We start from the raw sequence: 24,123 nt of genomic DNA, 5'->3' as shown, positions 1-24,123 counted from the left end.
CTGTGATCAGCAAGTCGTATTTCCACAGAAGACGGAACCAGATATGCCACCAACCAAACTAGAAAGATGGCCCAGTTGTGCTCACTTCTCAGGATGCCTCTTTTTGCAAGAGCATATGGGCTCCAGGGGAATGCTGATGTCGGTAGGAGTTATGAGCTTAAAGATGTGATGGTAGAACAGGGGATAATGATGTGAAAATACTAACACAGTGAATATGATGCGAAAATAACAATGAATATGGTGTGAAAATCTAGAATATGGTATGAAAATTCTACATGAATATGATTGAAAAATACTAACAATGAATATGATTAGAATGAAAAACAATGGATGAAATACAGCTAAAATACTTAAATATATGGCCAATACAAACTTGTATCTAAAGGCATGTGGACATGGGAGATAAAATCGATGCAGGGACATCATAACCATAGGAACGTTCAGGAGCATGGCTTACAAGATAGAGTAAATCGTAAAATACCTAAGAGCCCAGATACCTGGACATAGGAGATAGAGCAACAGCTAGAGTAAAACACCAGCACATCTTTGGGCACCACCGACCAAGGGTGTAACCAATCCGAATCAAGCAAGAAGGAGTTTGGGCCAGAGAGGAACAGCCAAATACCAATAAACAAAAGACCCAGAATGAGGGACAGCACTTCTGCTGGCTTTAACCGAGACTGTGGTTCCAGGATCTCTGGCCTGCAGAAGCTGCTCCTTGCCCCAGAGGACTGATGAGGACTGAGACTTGTCGTGAATCCCAAGGGCTCACACCAAGGCAGGACTGGGAGCTGGGTCTAACATCTGATGGGTAGGCCCTGCTAGATTTGGGGTCTAAGACAGGTGGGAGAGGTGAGTCCAGCAGGTGTGCAGGATAGGCAGGATAGAATTAGGACTAGAATATAGTGTTAACTCTGCTCACCTATGTTAAATCAATAAACTGTGTTGCATCATATTACCTGCCTATTGGCGAATTACTTCTCCTGCTCACGACAGTAGGTCAGGAGCGATGGAGCAGAATTAGGGCTCAGATCTCAGGCCCCAGGACCAGAGCCTCAGGATCACCGTACCGGCCCCAGAGGGGAGGGGCGTCAACTCAGCCTCCCTGGGCACTGCTGTCAATCAACATCCTCGGTCCGCCTCTCTCGGAGATTGGCCAATCATAGCCGGGCTTGGGGGGGGTGGGGAGACGAAGCGGGGTCAGGAATTAGGGGGAGGAAGGGCCTGACGCAGCGGCCCCAGCCCGCATCGGGGAGCAAAGTGCTGGCGGCGGCCGTGGGTGAGGGTGAGTAAGCGCTGGGACTCCCGTGCGTGCGCGAGCCCGGCCCCCGTCTCCGGAACCGCCCGTGCGAGGTGCCCTCCTGCACGCCCCCGGGCTGTGAGCCCTCCCCTCCGCGCTCGCTGACTCCGGGATCGTCCCCAGGCCCGCGGGCTCGGGGAGGCGCGGCCCTAGGGGCCGGGCGGTGCGGACCCGGACCCGGACCCGGACCCGGACCCGGACCCGGACCCGGACCCCGGGCGGAGCTGCGCCCGCGGGGTGGGGCGGAGGGGCGCGCGGGAGGGCGGGAGCCGAGGCCGCGGCGGGCGGGGCGGGTTCCGAGCATCTCCTGCCTCCGCTCCCCGGGCTTGCTGCAGTGCTGCGCCGCTAGCCTGGTCGGGTGGCTGACGACGGGATCCCCGCTGCTCTCCCGGCGCGGAGCGCAGAGCGCAGAGCGTGGGGCCTGGCCGCCCTCTTTCCCGCGGCTCCCCGGCTCTCTGTGCAGTCTCTTCCTGAGCTGCAGTTTTGGGGGTGGAGGGACGATTCGGGGTTCAGAGTATGACTTGGCGAGGTGCTGACCCTCGCCGGTGGGTCAGCCCGAGCGGCGCGTGGTGACGGTGTTCTGGGTTGTTCTCGGATGATGAACAATCGGGAGGACTTTGTATGTCCTGACCAGGAGTAGAAAGCATCGCCGGGCCTGGTGAGTGCCTCCCCCCTCCCCCTCCCTTTCGTCACCCCCCCCCCCCCGGGTTATCTTTGGGAACATCAGGTGTGCTTGAAGCTGCAGCTGGCGGGACTCCCTGACCCTAACCGTTCATCCGGTGGTTAGCGGAGCTAGCCCTCCACAGTGCCTGGGCTCCCGGACTTCCCTTTGCCTGTGTTTTACAGGTTCCCCCCCCCTCGTTTGTCATCATAACCATGAAGTTGATAGATCATTACTGTGAAAGGGAACACAAGGGACAGGTCACCGAAGTGGACTTGGCTGACCCATCGCTCCAGACTCGGGTGGCCCTTTTGGCCAACCTAAGTTGCAATGGAAACCTCGTATGAAAGTCCATCCCTTACCACTGATAAAAACCGCACCTTCGGGCCCACTGGGCTAGGAGGTCTTCTGTTTCACTGCACACTAAAATCTCTGGGGAAGATTAAAAAAAATTAAACCATTGTCTCTTAATCCCACTCGTGAAGATTCTTGTTTAATTAGTTGGGTGGCGCTGAGACACTTAACATTTTTTTTTCTTGTTATTATTAAGTAGTTCAGAGGGGTTACTACAATTCCATACATTAGGTGAAGAGTACAGTTCTTTTTGGACAGTGTCACCTGTGCTTTCGATTTTCCTATATCCTTCTCCCATACTTCCCCACAAATTGCATAGATAATTTTTTACATAGTGTGTATTAAACAGTGCAGTTGTCTCTTAAATCTACTCCTTAGATTCCTGTTTAATTGTTTGGGTAGGGCTGAGGCACTGGTGTTTTAAAAGTTTCCTCAATTTTTTTTTTTTTTTTTTTTGGTCTTCGTGCATGATAGGCAAGCACTTTACCACTAGGCCAAACTCCCGTGCTCCCCCTCCCCCCTTTATTTTTTGATAATTTTTTTGTGTGTGTTACTCAGGAGGCTGAGATCTGAGGACCAGCCCAGGCACAAAAGGCCATGAGATTTATTATTATTTTTTTCAATCTCCTATTAACTACCAGAAAACCAGAAGTGGTATAGTGGCTCAAAGTGGTAGAGCATTAGCCTTCAGCTAAAGAGCTGAGGGACAGCACCCAGGCACAGAGTTCAAGTTCCACAAGGAAGGAAGGAAGGAAGGAAGGAAGGAAGGAAGGAAGGAAGGAAGGAAGGGTAGAGAAAGAAAAGAAGGAAGACTAGAGGCTACCGGGAACAATGACCTTCAGTATCAAGGCATTGCCCACCCTGAAGTATCTGTAAAGTCTGAGAAGCAGCGTTTTAGGACAGAGGATAATTTCATAATCAGGATCCCAGCTATTCTGCTACATAATGTTTTCTCCAAGAGTGGGAGAAGACCAAAGATGATAATACACAGGAGTTAGCTGTACCCCATAATGTGTGGTCTGTGGATAGTGCATTCGGCAGTAACCCAGTGGTGGTTGATGATGCAAACAGATCTTTCAATATTCCCTATTTTTTTTTTCTCATAGCACTTACAAGTATTGTGTAACTTACTTAACTGGATTCAATCCTCTCTCCTGGCTGTGTAATCTTGTAAGTACATTGAGTCCTGCTTTGGAAGAAGTGTAAGGGTAATTCTGAATGAGTCAGCACTTTGGGGTGTGAGATGTGGGTAACTGAAAGAGAAGTGAAATGTGTGGAAACCGGGTCTGCTCATTATTGTTCTTGGATCGTCTTTGTGTCAAGATGAATTTCATTTGGTCTACCCATCATTTGTGTAGATCCAGCTTTATTAAATCTCCAGTTCCTACTTAGTCCCTTATGAAATGCAGCTATTCTTTGGAAAGTTGAAATAGAGCCATATAGGTTTGGATACATTCCAAAAAAATAATGCATTTGCATTTTATATGTGGGGTGCATATATTCTGAATTATAATTCCAGACCCTTGTACAATTATATTTATGTGAATACCAAGTTAGAATATTTAGAATAGGGACTATCTGAGCTGGGTGTGGTGGCTCTCTCCTGTAATCCTAGCTACTCAGGAGGCTGAGATCTGAGGATCGCAGTTCAAAGCCTGCCTGGGCACTCAAGTCCATGAGACTCTTATCTCCATCTAACCTCTAGGAAATGGGAAATGGGGCTTGGCTCAAGGGTAGTGCAGTAGTCTTGAGCTGACAAGCTCAGGGAGAGCACCATGACCCACAAAAAAAATAAATAAATAAAAAAAGAATAGGGACTATCCGAAAACTGAGGTAGATGCATAAATGTCCTAGAATATATTCCTTTTGTGAAATGAATGATTGCCAGAATACATGCGCTCCCCAGTGAGTGGGGTTGCTGTTAAATTTCCTTAGCTCAGGTATTTCATTTGTGTTAATACAGTTATAGTGGAGGAACTACTTTGTGATTCTCTTGGGAAATGGGAGTACAAAGTACCTAACTGTAGATACCTAATTGCAGTCTTGTGTTGTTGCTACCAGCCATAAAGAAATTAGACTGACCAGTATGTGTCTAGGATTGGAAGTATTCTTAATCAAAATCAGGCAAAACAATCTGAATACAATACTGGGTTATCTCTGTAAGAGAGTTGGTGCCTTTTTCCTTCTCCTATCCATGCCAAAAAAAAAAAAAAAAAAGAAAAAGGAAAAAAAAAGCGTAAGTGGTGTTCTGACATTTTACAAAGATTTGAAAACAAGATTATGCAGGTTTCAATTCCTTGAATTATTTTATCTGAATTTATAGAGTTACTTTTTTCTTTTCTTTTTTTCTTTCTTTTTTAAAACTGTAGGAGGATGGACCACACAATTACATGGTTGTGTAGTTTTTGTTTTTGTTTTTGTCTTTTTATGAGAAAACAGTATTTGGAACTTTTATCTTTGGCTTTAAAATTTTTTCTGTTATTGTGGCTAGGAGTTTGGCCTAGTGGAAGAGTGCTTGCGTAGCATGCAAGAAGAGGGGTTCGATTCCTTGGTACCACATATACGGAAAAAGCTGGAAGTGGTGCTGTGGCTCAAGTAGTAGAGCTCTAGTCTTGAGAAAGCCCCAACGACAGTGCTCAGGCCCTCAGTTCGTACTCCAGAACTGGCAAAAAAAAAAAAAAAATCTGTTATTTAAGGTTTTGACCACCTAAAATCGAAGAGTAATTTTTCAGGTTGAAATTAATATATGTAGAGTACTTTTTTATTAAAGAATTTATTAACATTGATTTTTTTGCATATCATTCTAATTTTATGTTTTATTTTTAAGAACTTTTTTGTAATTAATAGGATTACAGTTATATTTACCAGGTAGAAGGTGCATTACTTCACATATAATGATACCCCTTCTCATGCTTTTGTCCCTATTTCCCTTCCCCCACTCCCTCCCCTCATCTTGTTTTGCCCCCTTCCCTTTCCTATTTCAAATAAACAAATAATTGTATATACAATATACCAGATAACAAGGTAAGATACTGTAACAATATGAGAATAACCAAGGGACAACAAAAGCGATGAGAAATAACATAGTACATTAAGAACAATAATCACACATTATATAGCTCTTGTTTCCATTTTATACTGCTGAAAATCACTTCAAAGTACCTCAAACAGACCATTTCTGATTCCTTGGAGATTTTTTTCCTGTCCAGTGACTTGGAGAGCATTTTCGTGACTCTGTGTTCATTCATCTTAGATTTTTCCAGAATAATCTCAGTAGTACAGAGAGGTTAAATATCCTTAATCTAGAAATGAAATATCCACAACTCTGGGAAACTCAAAACTTCTCAAGTTTCGAGAATGACAGGGATCCACAAATGAAAAAATATTTTACATCATCCTTCAACCCTAGCCACACATATGACTCAAGACAGCACCTGCCCATGTGAGGAAGTAACTAAGAGCATGAAACATTTGAGGACAGAACAGGATTCTTATACATTGACACAGAAATATGACCATATTTTATAGTCCTAGCTATTTTAGTGTTTATTCTTTTTTTATTAAATAATTTTTTATTGTGATGAATAGAAGGGTTACATTATATTCCACCAGATAGAAGGTGCATAACTTCACAAACATAGATGCCCTTTCTCATGACATGGTCCCCATTTCTCTCCCACCCTCCCCCTGCTTATCTTGATTTCTCCCCTTCCCTATCCAATTTCAAATAACCAATAAAGCACATATAAAATATATCAGATAACAAGGTGAAATATTTTAACACAGATTTTTACATCATATTTCAAATGACGTGTTTCACAAACAAGTATTCAAGAAGGGAATCTATATATACAATCACTGGCACTTAGTTTTTAGAACATAATCAAAATTAGGCTAAGGGTTTGTATATCATAAATACATATTAATCTATGTAATAAAACATTAATTTTTACATCATATTTTAAATGACAAATTTAACAAACAAGTGTTCAAGAAGGGAATCTCTATTTACAATCACTGGGACTTAGTATTTAGAACTTAATAAAAATTAGGCTAAGGGTTTGTATATCATAAATACATATTAATCTATGAAATAAAACATTATGTCTATAGAGTCATAGATTTTTATATCTATATAGCTATGTTTATATTTCCATTACCATGTCCATAGCATTGGGTATGCAGTTATTGAGGCCTTGCTCTTGTAGTCTTTGGATTTAATAGCCACATATTAAGGATACCATGCGCCTTTTGTTCCTTAGGTCTTGACTTGTCTCACTCAACATGATTCGCTCTAGATTCATCCACTTCCCTGCGAATGCCATTATTTTAACTTGTCTGTTGTCTATGTAGAATTCCATTGTGTACATATACCACATTTTCTGTATCCATTTATCTGCAGTAGGGCATCTGGATTGTTTCCATTGCCTGGCTATTGTGAATAGTGCAAAGATGAAAATAGCTGAGCAAGTGTCCTTATAATATCTTGGGTCATGATGTTCAGGATAGATGCCCAGAAGTGGTATGGCGGGATCGTAGGGAAGGTCTATTTACAGTTCTTTAAGAAACCTCCACACTGCTTTCCAGAATGGTTGAACTTGTTTACAATCCCACCAGCAGTGCAATAGGGTTCCTTTTTCTCCACAACCCTGCCAGCATCTGTCACTGTCTGAGTTCAGAATCTTGGCCATTCTAATTGGGATAAGGTGGTATCTTAGGGTTGTTTTTATTTGCATTTCCTTTATGATCATGGATGATGAGCATTTTCTCATCATTCTGTTTAACGTATTCGTTGGATACGTCTCTATTAACCTATTCATCCTATTTGATAAGTCTCTATTAACCTATTATTTTGATAAGTCTCTCTTTAGTCTCCTTGCCCATTTAGTGATTGGCTTTTTGGGTTTGGGAAGGATTAGTTTCTTGAGTTCCCTGTAGATACTGGATATTAAGCATTTGTCTGATGTATTATTGGTAAATATCTTTTCCCAGTTGGTCGGCTGTCTTTCTCCTTTTGTGGCTATGCTTTTATCTGTGTGGAAACTTTTCATTTTTAGGTAGTCCAATTTATCAAGTCTCTCTCCAATCTGTTGTGACCCTGGGGTTCTGTTCAGGAATCTCTTGCCTGTGCCTCTGAGTTCTAGTGTCTCTCCAACTCTATCATGTAGTAGTTTCAAAGTTTCTGGTCTGATATTGAGGTATTTGATCCATTTTGAGTTAATGCTTGTGCATGGCAAAAGGCTAGGATCAATTTTTAGTTTTCTGCATGTGGCTTCCCAGTTTTGCCAGCACCAATAATTGAATAGATATGTAGAGTACTTTGAGGTGGAATCTTGTTGTACTTCATAGCCTGGCTTCAAACTCCAGGTTCTTTTGACTCAGCCTCTCAAGTGGTTAGTAGTATAGTCTTGCGGCACTGTGCTCAGCTCAAATACTGTGCTGTATTAGTAAAAAAAATTAATGCTGGGCTGGGAGTTTGGCCTAGTGGTAGAGTGCCTGCCTAGCATGCATGAAGAGCCAGGTTCGATTCCTTGGTACCACATACACAGAAAAAGCCACAAGGGTGTGGTGGCTCAGGGTAGAACACTAGCCTTGAGGAAAGTCCAAGGACAGTGCTCAGGCCCTGAACTCAAGCCCAGGACTGGCAAAAAAAAAAATAAAATAAAATAAATTAATGCTTCTATAATTCTACTACTACAGCAAACTAAATATATGGATACCTCTTGCCTATGAAATTATACTCTTAATTTCTGATGTGGTTTTCTTTATATCATTTTTGCATTTTTATTTTTTATTTTTTGCAGTGAGGGAATCAGCAGTTTAACAGTAAGAAATTCCAAGTGCATATGAACACTGTTCCTGACAGAGGCGAAGTACATGCCAAGTTAATTAGAAAGCAGAGTATTAAAATACCAACAGCTATATTCAGAGCTTCTGTTCTTGCTTTGCCCAAGTTGTCTAAAGTGGCTTGAAAAAGTGGATTTTTATTTAAAATTTTTGAATAAAAAGCACATGTATAACACTTAAATATTCTCCAAATTATAGACAATGACAATAACAGCTAGCCTAAGGAGAGCTAGCTTTTGTGGTCATTTTTCCTTCCTTGACAGGAAGTTGTGTCTTGATACATGTGACAGTGCAAATTAAATTCACTGAGTAGGAAGAACTGAAACATTTTGTTGGATAAAACCAACTAAAGTTAATAAGAATTTCTTCAAATATACTTGTCATACCATTTTTTAGATACATGATGCCGTGCTCCTCACAACCACCATAGGAGGTAGGAAGTATGCCACTTCCCAGATGACAGGATAGACTGTAGTCTAAAGTGAGCCATTCAAAGCCTAGACAATTTACATCCTATCAAAATTCCCAGCTCTTCATACCGTTCTCATTCTGTTTGATACCGTTTTTTTTTGTTTTTCTCTCCGCTCAAGAGAGGTGAGGTAGAGGTAGAGGTAAGTTTAGATATAAGAAAGAGAGGAAGCCAGGAACTGGTGTCTCATACATGTAATCCTAGCTATTCAGGAGGCTGAAATCTGAGCATTGTGACTCAATGCCAGCCTGGGCAGGAAAGTCCATGAGACTCTTATCTCCAATCAGCCACCAAAAACCTGAAAGTGGAAGCAACTGTGGCTCAAAGTGGTAAAGCCTTGAGAACAGAAGTTCAAAGAATAGTACAAGGCCCTGAGTCAAGCCATGAATGAAAAAAAAAAAAAAGAATTTATGTTAAATGCATAGATGGCTTTCTTCCATTGTTCACAGAAGTCTGAGCAAGGTCACATAATGCAAAGAAACAATTTTTAGATTTCATTATATAATGACTCAGTCAAATATGAATTTGAATATTGGAGCCAAATTCAGTCTTTTGAAACTCAAAGAACCATTGTAACCCAATGTCTTGTAAGAGGACTTGCTCCTAGCACAATTATATTTCCTAAATATTACTTTTTCAGAGAGTAACTAGGATCATAGGCTTGAGCCACTGGTACCTGCTTTGTTCTTTCTTCCTTTTTCCCCTCTTTCTTTCTTTCTTTTTTTTTTTTGTGGGTCAAGGGGCCTATGGGCTGGCCCTGAGCTCTTCAGCTCAAGGCTACTGCCCTACCCTAGAGCCAAGCCCCACTTCTTATTTTCTAATTGGAGATAAGAGTCTCAGGCTGGCTTTGAACCTTGATCCTCAGATCTTAGCCTCCTGAGTAGTTAGGGTTACAGGTGTGAGCCACCATACCCAGCTCTTATTTCTTTTTTAAAAATAGAACTCTTTTTTTTTTTTTTTTGGTTGGTCATGGGGCTTGAACTCTAGGACTGGTCACTGTCCCTGAGCTCTTCAGCTCAAGGGTATCACCCTGCCCCATGAGCCACAGGCCCATTTTCCATTTTCTAGTGATTAAATGGAGATAAGAGTCTCACAGACTTTAGTGCCCGGGCTGGCTTTGAACAGGGACCCTCAGATCTCAGCCTCCTGAGTAGCTAGGATTACAGGCATGAGCCAATATGCCTGGCTTGTTTTTTAAATGTGGTAACAAGGAACTGAACCCAGGGCCTCATGCATGCTAGGCAAGCACTTTACCACTGTACCACATTTCCAGCCCCTGGTGTGGTTCTTATGGAATGGAAATGATTCAGTCAGGTACAGTAAAGGTAGGAGAAAATTGGCCACTTGCTAAGTGTGACACAAAGCTGAGGGGAATGTTAATGCAGTCAGGCTAGTCTGAGGTTCTCTGTACCATAATTACACACTCTTTCCATCTGTACCTCTACACTTGCACTCATGGAAAAGTCCTCTTCAGGAGCAAGACACTGTCTCTTGTTTGCCTGAATGAAAATAGCATCCGGAGCATGCATTTTGAATTCATATGTGACTGGATGATCTAGTCTATAGTGGCTGAAGTCCTCTGCCCCTCACAGGTATAATGAAGGATTAAGAACTTATATTACGTTCTCAAGCTTCATTTTTCCTCCCCACAGCTTCAGGGCAGATACCTTTCCTCCTTCAGCTTGTTAGCTGAGAGAGAATGTGGTGAGGAAGTTCAACACTCAAAGGGTGTGTTTTTTTATTAAAGAATTTATTAACATTGATTTTTTACATCATATTTCAAATGACAAGTTTAACAAACAAGTGTTCAAGAAGGGAATCTCTATATATAATCACTAGGACTTAGTTTTTAGAACTTAATCAAAATTAGGCTAAGGGTTTGTATGTCATAGAAACATATTAATTTATGAAATAAAACATTATGTCTACAGAATCATAGGTTTTTTATGTCTATATAGTTATGTTTTGTGTTTAGTGCCACAAAGATGGGTGGCACTCCATGTTTTCCAGTGTGCTGGGATAGTTAGCATACTCCCAGAGTTCCTCAGAAAAAACACAAGGCTTCATCTTAATTTTTTAAAAATATAATCATACAATTGCATAGTTAAGTCATGTAGCTTTGTAAGGAAAAGAAGGCAGTTTTTATTTACTTAGAGCTCTCTAAAAGTTATTCATTCTTTGCAACTTCTAAGTTTTGAGGCTATTTCCTTCATAAAAGTTGGTAATAGGACGCATATCTACATAGAAACCTGAGGCTGGGAAAGAAAGCAGGGAAGACATCTGAACATATTACTTTCTCCTTGTAATCAAGCCTTATGTAAGATTTTGGAAAAGGAAAGAAGTTTTTCTTCTTGTTCTCCCCTAGACTTTTGTCATTGATGATACTCTTTCCTCTTTGCAAGGAGCTTGTCGAAAAGAAAAAAAGGCTTTTCGAGTCGACTGCCGTCTCTCCTGTCCATAACTCTTCAGACTACGAGCAGCATAGACGCTCCTCTGCAGCTCAGAGGAAAAGACATGGAGTTTTGAGAGGTGAGGGGACCACAGTGGCGGCCATGGGTGATGAGGACACAGCCGGACAATGTGGACCAGTGTCTTCAGACTCCGGCTTTTCTGCTGTCTGCTTGCTCTGCTGATGGTGGTGGTGCTGGTCATCAACGTCACTCAGGTGGAGGTGAGTACCCGGCATGCTCCCTGACAACCCAGTCACTCAGGTGGCGGTGAGTCCCCGGCATGCCTCCTGACAACCAAGCGGTGCTGCCCAGCCTAAGCACGTGGTGGAAATCAGGAAGCTTATTCTACACCCAAGTTGGTTGGTTGGTTGGTTGTGCCAGTCCTGGAGCTTGAACTCGGGGCCTGAGCACTGTCCCAGAGTTTTTTGCTCAAGGCTAGCACTCTACCAGTTGAGTCACAGCTCTTTACTTTGGGATTTTTCTGTTCTATATAATTCCAAGGAATCAAACCCAGGGTTTCTCGAATGCTAGGTAAACATTTTACCATTAGGCCACACTCCTGACCCTACTTGTTTGTGTGTCTCCACATGTCTTCTCCTTTCAAAGGAAATTCTGACCTATGTCAGAACATGGAAGAATGATGAGGACATTCTGTTATCAGGAGTAAGCCAGTTACAGAAAGGGAAACACCATTCAGCTCCACTTCTATGCCGTATTTACAATAATCAAATCCATAGAGACCAAAAACAGAACAGTGGATGTCAGCAACTAAGGGAAGGAATAAGTAATTATTATTTATTATAGGTTCAGTTTTAGTCTGGGAAGGTAAAAATGTTCTGGAGATAGCTGGTAGTAGTAGTTGCTTTCAAGGTGAATATACTTAATTATAATGAACTTCGCACTTAAACCAGTGAAAATGGTAAATTTTATGTAAATACTATGTGTATTTTATAGGGAAAGAGACAGATAGACAGAGACACAGAAAGAGTGAAAGTTTTACAATATCGAGTTAGGTTGTGGACAGCTTCCAGGCAGGTGGCACTATCAGTATGAAATCAGCACTATCTTTATCATATCTGTAGTAAAACATTAACAGCTCAAGCCAAGAAAAGAAATAAATACCTGGTTTTTATACCTTAAGACCATTTCTGATAGAAAATATTTAGCGGAACCACTTCACATTCTTCAGAGTATCTAACGAATGTTACTAATGGCTCACAGACAAAAAAAAAATCTGTTGAACTCTATGTGACCATTTCATCATAAGATTAGGTATTCTGCTAAAAAGCACAATGTGAGTAAGAGAAATAAAAAGTCCTCTGGCTATCTTGTAGAACATCTAGTGTTTAAAACCTAATGAGCTTTAGAAGAGTGAGGGGAAGTGGAGAGGGAAAAGAAGGAGGGCAGATTACTTTGAAATATATTGCAACTGTGTCTAATGACAGCTCTGGGAACCTCAAGGATAGCTCTTGACTACAGTTGTGGGGGACAAGACAACAGATTTATTCTGAGCAGAATATACTGTGTGCATGTTTAAAACACCACAGTGAAACCCCTTGGTGCAATTAATATACCCTTAAAAAAAGTGACAGGAAAACAATAGGCTCTGATGTGGGCAAGGGTACCATGGGAGTAGATTAGGCTTAACAAGAAAAATGTGGATGAACTTGGACAAAGTAGTTTGTTTGCATGTACGAATATAAAACAGTGAAACCTGTTGAAATTATTATTATTATGATGTTGTTGTTTTTGTTGTTCTAGTCCTGGGGCTTGTGCTGGTTCAGAGCACTGTCCCTGAGCTTTTTTGCTTAAGGATAGCACTCTGCCACTTGAGCCACCACTCTACTTTGGCTTTTTGGTGGTTAACTGGAGATAAGGGTCTCCCGGGTTTTCTTGCCCATGCTAACTTCAAATACGATCCTCAGATCTCAGCCTCCTGACTGTTGAAATTATGCATTTTTGTTTCCATTTCCTGGTTGATTATTTTGTATGATTAGAGGCATGTTTGTGTCTTTCTCCTTTGGTTTCACTGTATGTAGATGCCTGAAATCCTGTATATTAACATTATTTTAAGAAGGGCAAGATAGAGAATAAGGACAGTGATGGAGGAGGTGTGAGATTGATTGGGATACCTTGTGTACCTATATGGAATGTCACAGTAACTCCCCTCCCTTTGTAAAGCTACTGCAAACTAATAAAATTTAAAAAATGAGCAAAGAAATACCATGATTAGGAGCTAGAAATGTGGTTTAGTGTTAGAGTTCATGCCTAGCATGCATGAAGCCCTGGGTTCAATTCCTCCATACCACATATACAGAAAAAGCCAGAAGTGACGCTGTGGCTCAAAAGGCAGAGTGCTATCCTTGAGCAATAGAAACTCAGGAACAATACCCAGGCCTTGAGCCCCAGGACCGACAGAGAAAGAGAAAGAGAGAGACAGAGAGAGGGGGGGGGGAGAGAGAGAGAACACAAGAGAGAACACGAGAGAGAACACGAGAGAGAACACAAGAGAGAGAGAGAGAACACAAGAGAGAGAGAGAGAGAGAATGAAAGGGGAAGGAAAGAAGGAAGGAAGGAAGGAAGGAAAGAAGGAAGGAAAGAAGGAAGGAAGAAACGAAGGAAATACCATAATTAAATAAGACTTGTAATTTAAGAAACGCCATAAATCAACACAATAATGGAATACCTTTTTTTTTCCCCCCAGAAACTAGTGTGTATATTTTGGGACTCTCTGTGTTCACAGGAGGAGGTGGAGGAGGGAAAAATAGTACCAAGTTTACCTTTTTTAGCGCTAGTCACTTGAGTGGGGTTCAGCAAGACCTGGTCCTACTGAAGACACCAGCTTTTTTTTGTGGGGCACACAGTTGTCCCCAGAACAGACTCCTCAGCTCCTTCCCCTGAAGATTCCTTCAGCCATTAGTTAGATGTCAGCCGAAAGGGTTTCTTGAGAAAGCTTTTCCTTCTTCACTGTAAGGCAACCCTATAGTTCCTCCTATGGACTCTCTTATGTTACAGTAAGATAGTACTATAAAACTTGGGAACTATGTCTTTTGAAATAAAGTCAGCCCAGTTGATCTTACACTCATCTAAACAGAAGCGACATCTGTTTGCCTGAAGGTTCAGCGGCGGTGTCAGTCGTTTGTATCTTTCTCTTTAGTACTTGGACCGTGAGACTGTCTCTGCCGTGGACAGCAGTGGCCAGTTTGTCCTCTCCCAGGCCACGGGCATTAGCCGAAGCCCCTACTGCGGTTATGAGCACCAGACCCTGTCCAGGCGGGAGCGCATGGAGGAAGACTCCTTGCTGGCCGCCTTGCAGTTGCAGGTGCCTGATGTGGGGCTCGTCCCATTTGTGAAGAGCACGGATCCTTCTTCAAGCTACTTCGTCATCTTGAACGCTGCAGGCTTCTTCAAGGTGGGAAGCCAGCTGGAAGTGCTGGTTCACATGCATGATTTTCAAAGGAAGCCCAAGAAGTACGGTGGAGACTACCTGCAGGCCAGAATCCATTCCCCCAAGCTGCAGGCAGGAGCTGTGGGCAGAGTGGTTGACTACCAGAATGGGTTTTATAAGGTTTTTTTCACTTTGCTCTGGCCGGGCAAAGTTAAAGTATCCATCTCTCTGGTTCACCCCAGTGAAGGAATCCGGGTTCTTCAGTACCTACAGGAAGAGAAACCAGATAGGGTCTATTTCAAGAGTCTCTTCCGTTCAGGAAGAATTTCTGAAACCACTGAGTGTAACGTATGTCTTCCTGGAAGCCTGCCCCTGTGCAACTTCACAGACCTCTACACGGGAGAGCCCTGGTTCTGCTTCAAACCAAAGAAGCTCCCTTGCAGCAGCAGAATTAACCATTACAAAGGTGGATACCTGAAGAGCCTCCTAACTGCCTCCCAGAGCGCTTTCTTCCAGAGGTGGGTGCTCCTCAGTCTAGGGGTTTCCACTGGCCTTGTTCCAATTAGGAGACTCCTGTTTGGTCTCAGGTTGACCCAGTTTAGGGAAACTGGAACTAAGAATATAAACAATACTTTATACCTATGATTAGCTTTTTTTCTTTTTCTTTTCTTTTCTGCCACTCCTGGGGCTTGAACTCTGGGCCTAGGCACTGTCCCTGAGCTCTTCAGTTCAAGGCTACTGCCCTACCCCTTGAGCCACAGCACTACTTATGGTTTTCTGGTGGTTAATTGGAGATAAGAGTCTCATGGACTTTAGTGCCCAGGCTGGCTTTGAACTGCGGTCCTCAGATCTCAGCCTCCTGAGTAGCTAGGATTACGGGTGTGCCCCACTGTGTCGGGCTACCCTTGAATTTTTATTCTTACCCAGATAGCTTTGTTTACTTCAGAACTGCACTTTGTATTTGCAGCTATATGGAATATTAAAACAAACTTTAAGGGGTGCCGGTGGCTCACGCCTGTAATGCTAGCTGCTCAGGCGGCTGAGCTCTGAGGAGCGTGGTTCAAAGCCAGCCTAAGCACAAAAGTCCATGAGACTCTTAGCTCTAGTTAACCACCAGAAAACTGCTGTGGCTCAAGGGGTAGAGTGCTAGCCTTGAACTGAAGAGCTTAGGGACAGAGCCCAGGCCCAGAGTTCAATTCTATGACCAACAAAAATAAACAAAAAACCTCACTCATGTCCAAGGTTGCTAGGAGTATAGTAGTTAGTCTGGAGTTTGAGCATGGTATTGACTTCACCTTTCCTTTTGTGATGTGGCCATTCACGAGACGTTGTCCTCTCATGAGGGGTCAGCCATGTTCTCTCAGAAGTCCTTTAGCAGAGATGGAAATCATATTCTTTAATGAAGTCAGCCCCCCACATGTACTGAATTACCTCATTAGAATAGCAGTTCCATAAACGAAGAGATTTCTGTGTGCTTTGTTACCCTGACAGCCCCGACCCAGACAGTATCTGGCACACAGTAGAAGCCTAAGACTTGTTTGCTGAATGAACATATTTTTTTCTAAAATGATGAAATTAATAAAATTCATGGTTGTACATTTCCTATGTTAAATGTTTGGTTACATATTTATTTACTTTTTTATTTGTTATCTTTGTGCCAGTCCTGAGACTAGAACTCAGGGTTAGGGTGCTGTCCCTGGGGCTACAGTGCCATTTGTGGCTTTCATGGTAATTAATTTAATAGAAGAGTCTCATGAAAAAGTGGCACCGTGGCTCAAGTGGTAGAGCACTGCGGGAGCCAGCCGGCAGCAAATTGGGATTCCTGAAATAGGGGACAGGGACTAGGAAAAAATAGGAGAGAGACAAACAGATGGGGTTCGGGAGGGCTATAGCCCATATCAGCAGCCACAGCTTAAGAAGACTGTAGCCCAGTTTATTTCAAGTTCTGACCTTAAATACACTTCTTTAAACTCGGGAACTGCCAGGAGTTACATTCGTACAAACAGTGTCAAGTCTCAAATAGCTTAAATGAGAAGCGATCAAGTCCCAAATAGGTTAAATGAGAAGCTATCAAGTCCCAAACAGGTTAAATAAGAAGCTATCAAGTCCCAAATAGGTTAAATGAGAAGCTATTGACACAGCCCAAAATCATAAGAGCTACTTCCTTGCATACACAATTGTGTGGGTCCAAGGTCACTGACCCCACAGTCATGGTCACTGACCCCACAGTCGGTCCCCAACAGAGCACTGGCCTTGAGTACAAAGAGGCTCAAAGATAGTGCCCGGGCTTCAAGACCCAGGACTGGCAGAAAAAAAAAAAAAAAGAAATTGCCCAGTGCTGATGGCTCATGTCTGTGCCTAGCTATTCAGGAGGCTGAGATCTGAGGACCCCAGTTTGAAGTCAGCTCAGGGAAGAAGCTTTGTGAGCCTCTTATTTTGAATAAACTATTCAAAAAACCAAAGTAAAATTAGAAGTAATGCTGTGGCTCAAGTGGTAGAATGCTAGCCTTGAGCAAAAGAATCTCAGGGAGGGGGGGACAGGAATGTGGCCTAGTGATAGCTCCTGCGTAGCATGCATGAAGCCCTGTGTTCGATTCCTTGGTACCACCTACACAGAAAAGACCGGAAGTGGTGCTGTGACTCAAGTGGTGGGGTGCTAGCCTTGAGAAAACTCAAGGATAGTTCTCAGGCCCTGGAGTCTTACAGACTTTCCTACTTGGGCTGGCTTCAAACCATAGTCTTTCTATTTCAACCTCCTGAGTAGCTAGGTTTACAGATGTGAGCCACTGGCATTAGCTTTTATTATTATTGTTGTTGTTGTTGTTGTTATTGCCAGTCCTGGGCTTGGGCTCAGGGCCTGAGCACTGTCCTTGGGTTTCCTCAAGGCTAGTGCTCTACTACTTGAGCCTCAGCACCACTTCTGGCTTTTTTCTATGTATGTGGTGCCGAGGAATCGAACACGGGTCTTTGTGCATACTAGGCAAGCATTCTACCACTAGGCCAAACTCCCGGCGCCTTATTATTATTATTATTGAGTAGTTATTCAAAGGAGTCATATAATTTCCTCCATTGTTTTTCACTCAATTCCATATATAATTTTTTACATATGTAAATTGAATAAAATGACTGCATTTGCTCATTCTGTCTCCCTCTATTTGAGTTCTCTCCCTTTCCCTTGCTTCCAAACATGTTTTTATTTCCTGGTATTCATTTTGATATTTAATACATTAGTTCAGAGGAGTTATACCTTTGGATTCTTCCCCAGTGATACTATCCTATAGTTAATGTGTAAATGCAGAGAGCCCTGTATATGTTATCATACCTATTTGTATTTTACACATACTTTCACATATGAGATAAAATAATTTTTTTAACTGAAGCATAAGAGGCCTAATTATTGTGACTGAGTTTTGGGAATAGTTGCCCCATTTTTTTGTTTTGTTTTGTTTTGCCAGTCCTGGGCTTGAGCTCAGGGCCCGATCCCTGTCCTTGGACTTTTTCAAGGCTAGAGCTCTACACTTGAGCCTCAGTACCACTTCCTGCTTTTTTTCTGTGTATGTGGTACTGAGAAACCACTAGGCCAAACTCCCAGCCCCCCCCCTTTTTTTCTTTTTCTCTTTTTTCTTTTTTACACTGATACTGGGATTTGAACTCACTGTACCACTTGAGCCACAGCTCTACTTCTGCATTTCTGGGTTATTAATTGGATGAACTTTTTGCTTGTTTGGCTGGCACTTCATCATTTAAGCCACCATTCTTAGCATTTTGTTTGTGTTTTTTGGTGTTGGTCTTAGGGCTTGAATTCAGGGCCTGCGTATTGTCCCTGAGCTTTGTTGCTCAAGGCTAGCCCTGTACCATCTGAGCCACAACTCTACTTCCAGCATTTTTGGTAGTTGATTAGAGATAAGAGTCTCACAGATAGACCTTCCTGTTGCTGTTGGCTTTGATCCACGAGCCTCAGGTTTTAGCCTCCTGAGCAGCTAGGATGACAGGTTTGACTCACCTTAGTGTCATGTTTAGCTTTCTGCTGGTTACATCAGAGATAGGGTGTCACAGACTTTTCAGCCTAGGCTTGCATTGAACTGCAGTCTTCCTGATCTCAGCTGTTGAAATAGCTAGAATTGTGGGTGTGAAATACCAGTGTCCAGTTTGCACTAGATTTTTATTCTTCTACTAGCTTTTACTGTCTTTCCATTTTTTTTTGGTGCCAAATATTTTACTGAGTATGTACTATAGTTCCAGGTTTGTGCTTAGTGTAAAGATACAGAGGAGAAGGGAGCACTGGCCATGTTTTTGAGGATCATCTGTTTTGGCACGGGGACAGACACTAAAGGCTCACCATCATGACGAGCTACTTGCTGGGTGAGCACAGGTCTGAGCTCTGTGTCCCAGGAGGACTCATCTCGCATAGGGACATCTCAGAAACCTACGTGTGACTTCTGCTGCATGAACTCGAACTCAAAGACTAGGTGGTGACAGGACTTTGTCAGCAGCATGAGCCATTCCACAGTCAAATGGGATTCATTCAAACCAGAGCTGGTCATTTTGTATTGTGCGTTCTAAGGGTTTGCTAAGTACTACATACACACACACACACATACACACATATATATTTGAACCCTTCCCCAAACCTCTTTGATTCATCTTACCTCCCTATGTAACCTGCTTCCTGTAGGAGATATAGTTTGCTGATTATTATTATTTACATTTATATTTAATCATATTGAGACTCTAGAATAATCTATTCTTTACTTGCAGATAATGATACATAACTGAAAACAGATGTCCATGAATCTAAGTTTTTTTTTTAATTTCTCCTAAAGTGGTGTCAATATCAAAATGCCAATCAACTCCAGTGGACCTGATTGGGTAACTGTGATTCCCAGGAAAATAAAAGGTAACAAAGGAATGAGCTCTGCTGTTTGTTGTTGTTTTTTTGGTTGTTGTTGTTGTTGTTAAAGTTATAATGTTATAAAATCTTTTCTCCCTTTAGTATGCCATGACTCCTTCATGACACAGCTGAAAATACTAAAATTGATTAGAAAATCAGCTAGACCTCATGCTCTTAAGTCTCTAGTTTGCTCTTTATGTTTACGTAGGTTTTTCTTTTTCTGTCTCCCCTCTATTTTTCTCCTCAAGAACTATGTTTTCAATGTGGTAGCTATGAACTTCATGTAGCTATTAAAATTAATTTAATTTAGTAAAACGTTCAGTTGTTTGATCACATATTTGATGCCCTTATGTTGGAGAGTATTTTACAGAGAATGTATCAATGGTTGCCAAAAGTTCTGTTGGACATTGCCTTTCGAAAGATACTCAAGGAATGTATATACAATTATCATGAAAAAATTTAAAATAAGAAACATTGAGGACTAAACATGATGACATCCACCCATAATCCCACTCAATTGAGAGGCAGACACAGAGGAATTAGTTCAGGCCTGCCCAGGCAAATGTCAGCGAGACCCTGTTTCAAAAACAAGCTCTAAGTGGCGGGAACATGCCTGCATTTCCACAGTTTGAAAACCAAACCGAAAACAAAAGAACTGGAGGAGAACTGGGATATTCCTTAGTGATAGAGCTCTTGTGTGAGTTGAATCCCTAGTACTGCAAACCAACAAAAAACCACGGGCCAGGAGTTTGGCCTAGTGGTAGAATGCTTGCCTAGCATGCATAAAGCCTTGGGTTCAATTCCCTGGTACCACATACACAGAAAAAGCTCGACATGGTGCTATGGCTCAACTGGTATATCATTAGCCTTGAGAAAGCCCAAGGACAGTGCTTAAATACTGAGTTCAAACCTAAGGATTGTCAAGGGAAAACTAACAAAAAACGATTGCTGGTGGCTAATGTCTATAATTATACTACCCAGGAGGTTGAGATTTGAGGGTTTCTGTTCAGAGCCAGCCTGGGCACAAAGGTCTGTGAGAATCTTATCTACAATTAACCACCGGAAAACCAGAAGGGGCACTGTGGTTCAAAGTGGAAGAGCAATAATCTTGACCTGAAGAGCTCAGGGACAGGGCCTTGGCCCAGAGTTCAAACCCCATGACTGACCAAAAAAAAAAAAAAGAAAGAAAGAAAATGTACTAAATATTGACTAGGAATGTGTGAGGGATAGGTAATATGGCTTGATGGTAATGTGCTTTAGGATGCTGGAGGCCCTGGGTTTGAATTCTCAGCATGCATGTGTGTGTGTACTTACACATGCACACACCCCCATCCACGCACGTAACTGCATTGATGAACACCAGCTGCCAATGTTTTCAGTGTGCACAAGCATCGGCATTACCACAGTATCTGCTAGGCCTAGAAACTCTCAGGCTTTTCCCTGGACTACTGAGTCAAACTGACTGGTGGGGTATAATAGTTGTTTTTTTTTGGTCAGTGTGGGGCTTGCACTCTGGGCTTGGGCGCTGTCCCCGAGCTCTTCAGATCAAGGCTAGCGTTCTACCACTTGAGCCACAGCACTACTTTAAGTAGTCTGTATTTTAATAAACTTTTTGCGTGATTCTGATCCATTGATATAGATTATTAACAGTAAAAGTCTCAGAAACTTTTCAGCTCTGGTTGGCATTGAACCACAGGCCTTAGATCTCAAACCTCCTGAGTAGCTAGGATTACAGGTAAGATCCACAGGTGCCCAGAAAGCTATAGTGATTTTTTAGAAAGAAAAGGGGAGCAATGTTAGATACTTTGGCAGGCAAAACCAGGAGGTACAAATCACTTGTCCTTTAGTTTTATAACATACCTGATCCAAACAGGGTGTTACGTGGATATTAGCCATATACATGCCTTGAGTGAATTAGAATAAGTGAAGACTGACTCAAGGAGGTGGTCTCTCCCCATGGGCAGATTCCCCCAGGTCAGCTCCTGCTTCTTTGTTACAAACTCAGTGCGAACAGATTTATAATTCTTTTTTAAATAAGAACTTAGAAATCTCCGTGCGTGTGTGTGTGTGTGTGTGTGTGTGTGTGTGTGTGTGTGTGTGCGCGCACGTGTGTGTGTGTACTGGGGCTTAAACTCAGACCTGGGCACTATCCATGAACTTTTTCGATCAAGGCTACTGCTCTACCACTAGAGCCACAGTTTCACTAACGGCTCTTTTGGTAGTTAAGTGGAGATAGATTCTCATGGACTTTCCTGTCCAGGCTGGCTTTGAACCACAATCCTCAGATCTGAGTCTACTGAATAGCCAAGAGTACAGTGTGCTACCAGTGAGCCACTGGTACCCAGCTGGAAATCCTAATTTTTTAAATATGATAGTTTCAGATTCTAAAACATGGGTATCAAGTTTTTAACTTTTGTTTTCTCCCTGTTTCTGGAGCTTGACTTTGGGCCTTGTGCTCTAGGTTGGCTGCTTGCACATGGCTGGTGCTCTATTACTTGAGCTACACTGCAGTCCAGCTTTTTTGCTGGTTAATTTGAAATGAATCCTCTCAAACATTTTTGTCTGGGCTGGCTTCAAACTCTGTTCCTCACATATCTGCCTCCTGAGTAGCTAGATGACAGGAATGAGCCCCTGGCACCTGACAGTTTTACTTTTAGTTTAGTTTTGTTTTCAGATAGGGTATCATGCTAACTTGGCTAGTTACCCTTGGTTGCCAATCTTGAATCAGATACACTATTACCTTTAGAGGATACATATGTGAAAGAAATATTAGTGGAAACAAATATCTTTTAGTTGTCTGAGTTTATTTCAGTTTATAGCCAAGATGTCTGAACATCAGTAGTACAGTACTTCAAACACCTCTAGTGTCTGACCCCCTCCAGACCCTGCATCTGCTTTGTGTTACTCCAGCTGTGTCTGCCTTGCTCACGTTGAGGTGTTCCTGGTGTCATGTGGAGAAGGTAGTTTACCTTTATTTGCAGGCCTTAGAGATCATTTAAGAACTGATAGTTTGTGATGTATTATTCTGGTTAGAGGGAGACAGGCAATAACTAGAAAATAAATTGACAGATTTTTATTGGAACAAAGTATTGAATGAGTAGGATTAGAATGGGTTGGCTTTGGATGAGAAAATAATTTTGCAACTGGTGCGTAACCAGCCAGCATAGTAGAACTTTGCTGAAGTTCACAATAGTGACCAGGAGAGGGCACTCAAATACCTCCTAACATTCTGTTTCTACTAACAAAATTTTAAGTGTTCATTAGATTTCATCTGTAGCAGTGATTTCCACAGTGTTCTAATGGTGTACTAATGTGTCTTTCGTTCTTTCAGCATTTATTAGTTGAAATTCTTTTGTAAGGAGGAATTGTCCTCTTCCTTCCACTAACTTTTTAAGCAATGTTAGATTGCTTGGAATCATATTAAATTAGTTAAGAAATATTTTTGTCCCAGTTGACCATAAGGGGTCAGTATATGTATTTCACTTAAAAGAAAGAAAGAAAGAAAAAAAGAAAGAAAGAAGGAAAGAAAGAAAGAAAGAAAGAAAGAACTAGCTGGGAGTTTGGCCTAGTGGTAGAGTGCTTGCCTAGCATGCATGAAGACCTATGTTCGATTCCTTGGTACCACACACAGAAAAAGCCAGAAGGGGTGCTGTGGCTCAAGTGGTAGAGCACTAGCTTTGAGAAAATCCAAGGACAGTGCTCAGGCCCTGAATTCTCAAGGCAACAAAAAATATTAGGATGTAGCACAATCCATGCTTAAAGATGAGCACCTGGTTTATGCCTGTAATCCCAGCTACTGGAAGCCAAGATCAGAAGGCTCCAGGTGTCTTCTGCTGAGCGGTAGATCTAGGCAAATTTGGTAAACTAAAATAATGAGGCAGATTGGGCAAAGTGAACTATCCCTATGATATGGAGCCATACTTAATGGTAACATGCTTTCTTTTTCTTTTTGTCTTTTCTTCCTTTTCTTTTCCCTCTCTCCCTCCCCCCTCCCTCTCTCCCTCCCTCCCTCCCTTTCTTCCTTCCTTTCTTTTTTTTTTTCTTTTTTGCCAGTCCTAGGGCTTGAACTCAGGGCTTGAGCCCTGCACTTCCTTGGGCTTTCTCAAGGCTAGAGCTCTATCACTTAAGCCACAACACCACTTCAGGCTTTTTCTAAGTATGTGGTACTAAGGAATCGAACCCAGTTTCAGGCATGCTAGGAAAGCACTCTACTACTAAGCAAAACTCTTGGCCCTTTTTTCCTTTCTTCCTTCCTTCCTTCCTTCCTTCCTTCCTTCCTTCCTTCCTTCCTTCCTCTCTTTCTTTCTTTCTTTCTTTCTTTCTTTCTTTCTTTCTTTCTTTCTTTCTTTCTTTCTTTTCTGAGAGGGCCTCATATTTACTAGAGAGGAGTTGTACTACTTGAATCACACCCTCTCAATTGTATTTTATTGTTGGGGTCATGTAGGGGTTACAGTTACATTCGTCAGGTAGTAGGTACATTACTTCTTGAATATTGATACTGCTTCTCATATTTTTGTTCCACTTTCCCTCCTTCTACCCCCTCCCAATTATCTTGATTTTTCACCTTCCCTTTCCTATTTCAAATAAACAAATAAATGCGTGTACAATATACCAGGTACCTTGATATATCGGATATATTTGTATTTGGTTATTTGAAATTGGATAGGGAACGGGGGAAAACAAGATGAGGGGTGGGGGTGGGAGGGAGGGAAATGGGGACCAAGACATGTGAAAGGATATCAATGTATGGGAATTAATTCACC

The 24,123-nt window shown here is 42.1% G+C and overlaps 1 protein-coding gene across 4 annotated transcripts in view; it reads left to right on the top strand.

Annotated features, from left to right (window-relative positions):
- The first annotated feature begins 1,204 nt into the window (after positions 1 to 1,204).
- The window catches only part of Nxpe3 (neurexophilin and PC-esterase domain family member 3), a 33,574-nt gene continuing 10,655 nt past the window's right edge, over positions 1,205 to 24,123 (top strand). For 2 of the 4 annotated variants that reach the window (XM_090347060.1, XM_090347050.1), the window contains exons 1-4: positions 1,803 to 1,958; positions 11,034 to 11,302; positions 14,239 to 14,987; positions 19,293 to 19,366. In XM_090347060.1, the coding sequence (XP_090203186.1) occupies positions 11,210 to 11,302; positions 14,239 to 14,987; positions 19,293 to 19,366 (916 nt within the window). In that variant the 5' untranslated portion in view covers positions 1,803 to 1,958; positions 11,034 to 11,209. Of the gene's footprint in view, positions 1,280 to 1,802; positions 1,959 to 3,421; positions 3,486 to 11,033; positions 11,303 to 14,238; positions 14,988 to 19,292; positions 19,367 to 24,123 lie in introns of those variants that run through there. The other 2 variants (XM_090347051.1, XM_090347052.1) reach the window with 2 other exon arrangements.

Source organism: Megascapheus bottae, chromosome 1 (genome assembly GCF_031878675.1).
Source record: "Megascapheus bottae isolate mThoBot1 chromosome 1, mThoBot2.hap1, whole genome shotgun sequence".
NCBI classification, from domain to species: Eukaryota; Metazoa; Chordata; class Mammalia; order Rodentia; family Geomyidae; genus Megascapheus; species Megascapheus bottae.
The sequence above is the reverse complement of the archived record's forward strand: the minus strand, read 5'-3'. Positions and strand labels throughout refer to the sequence as shown.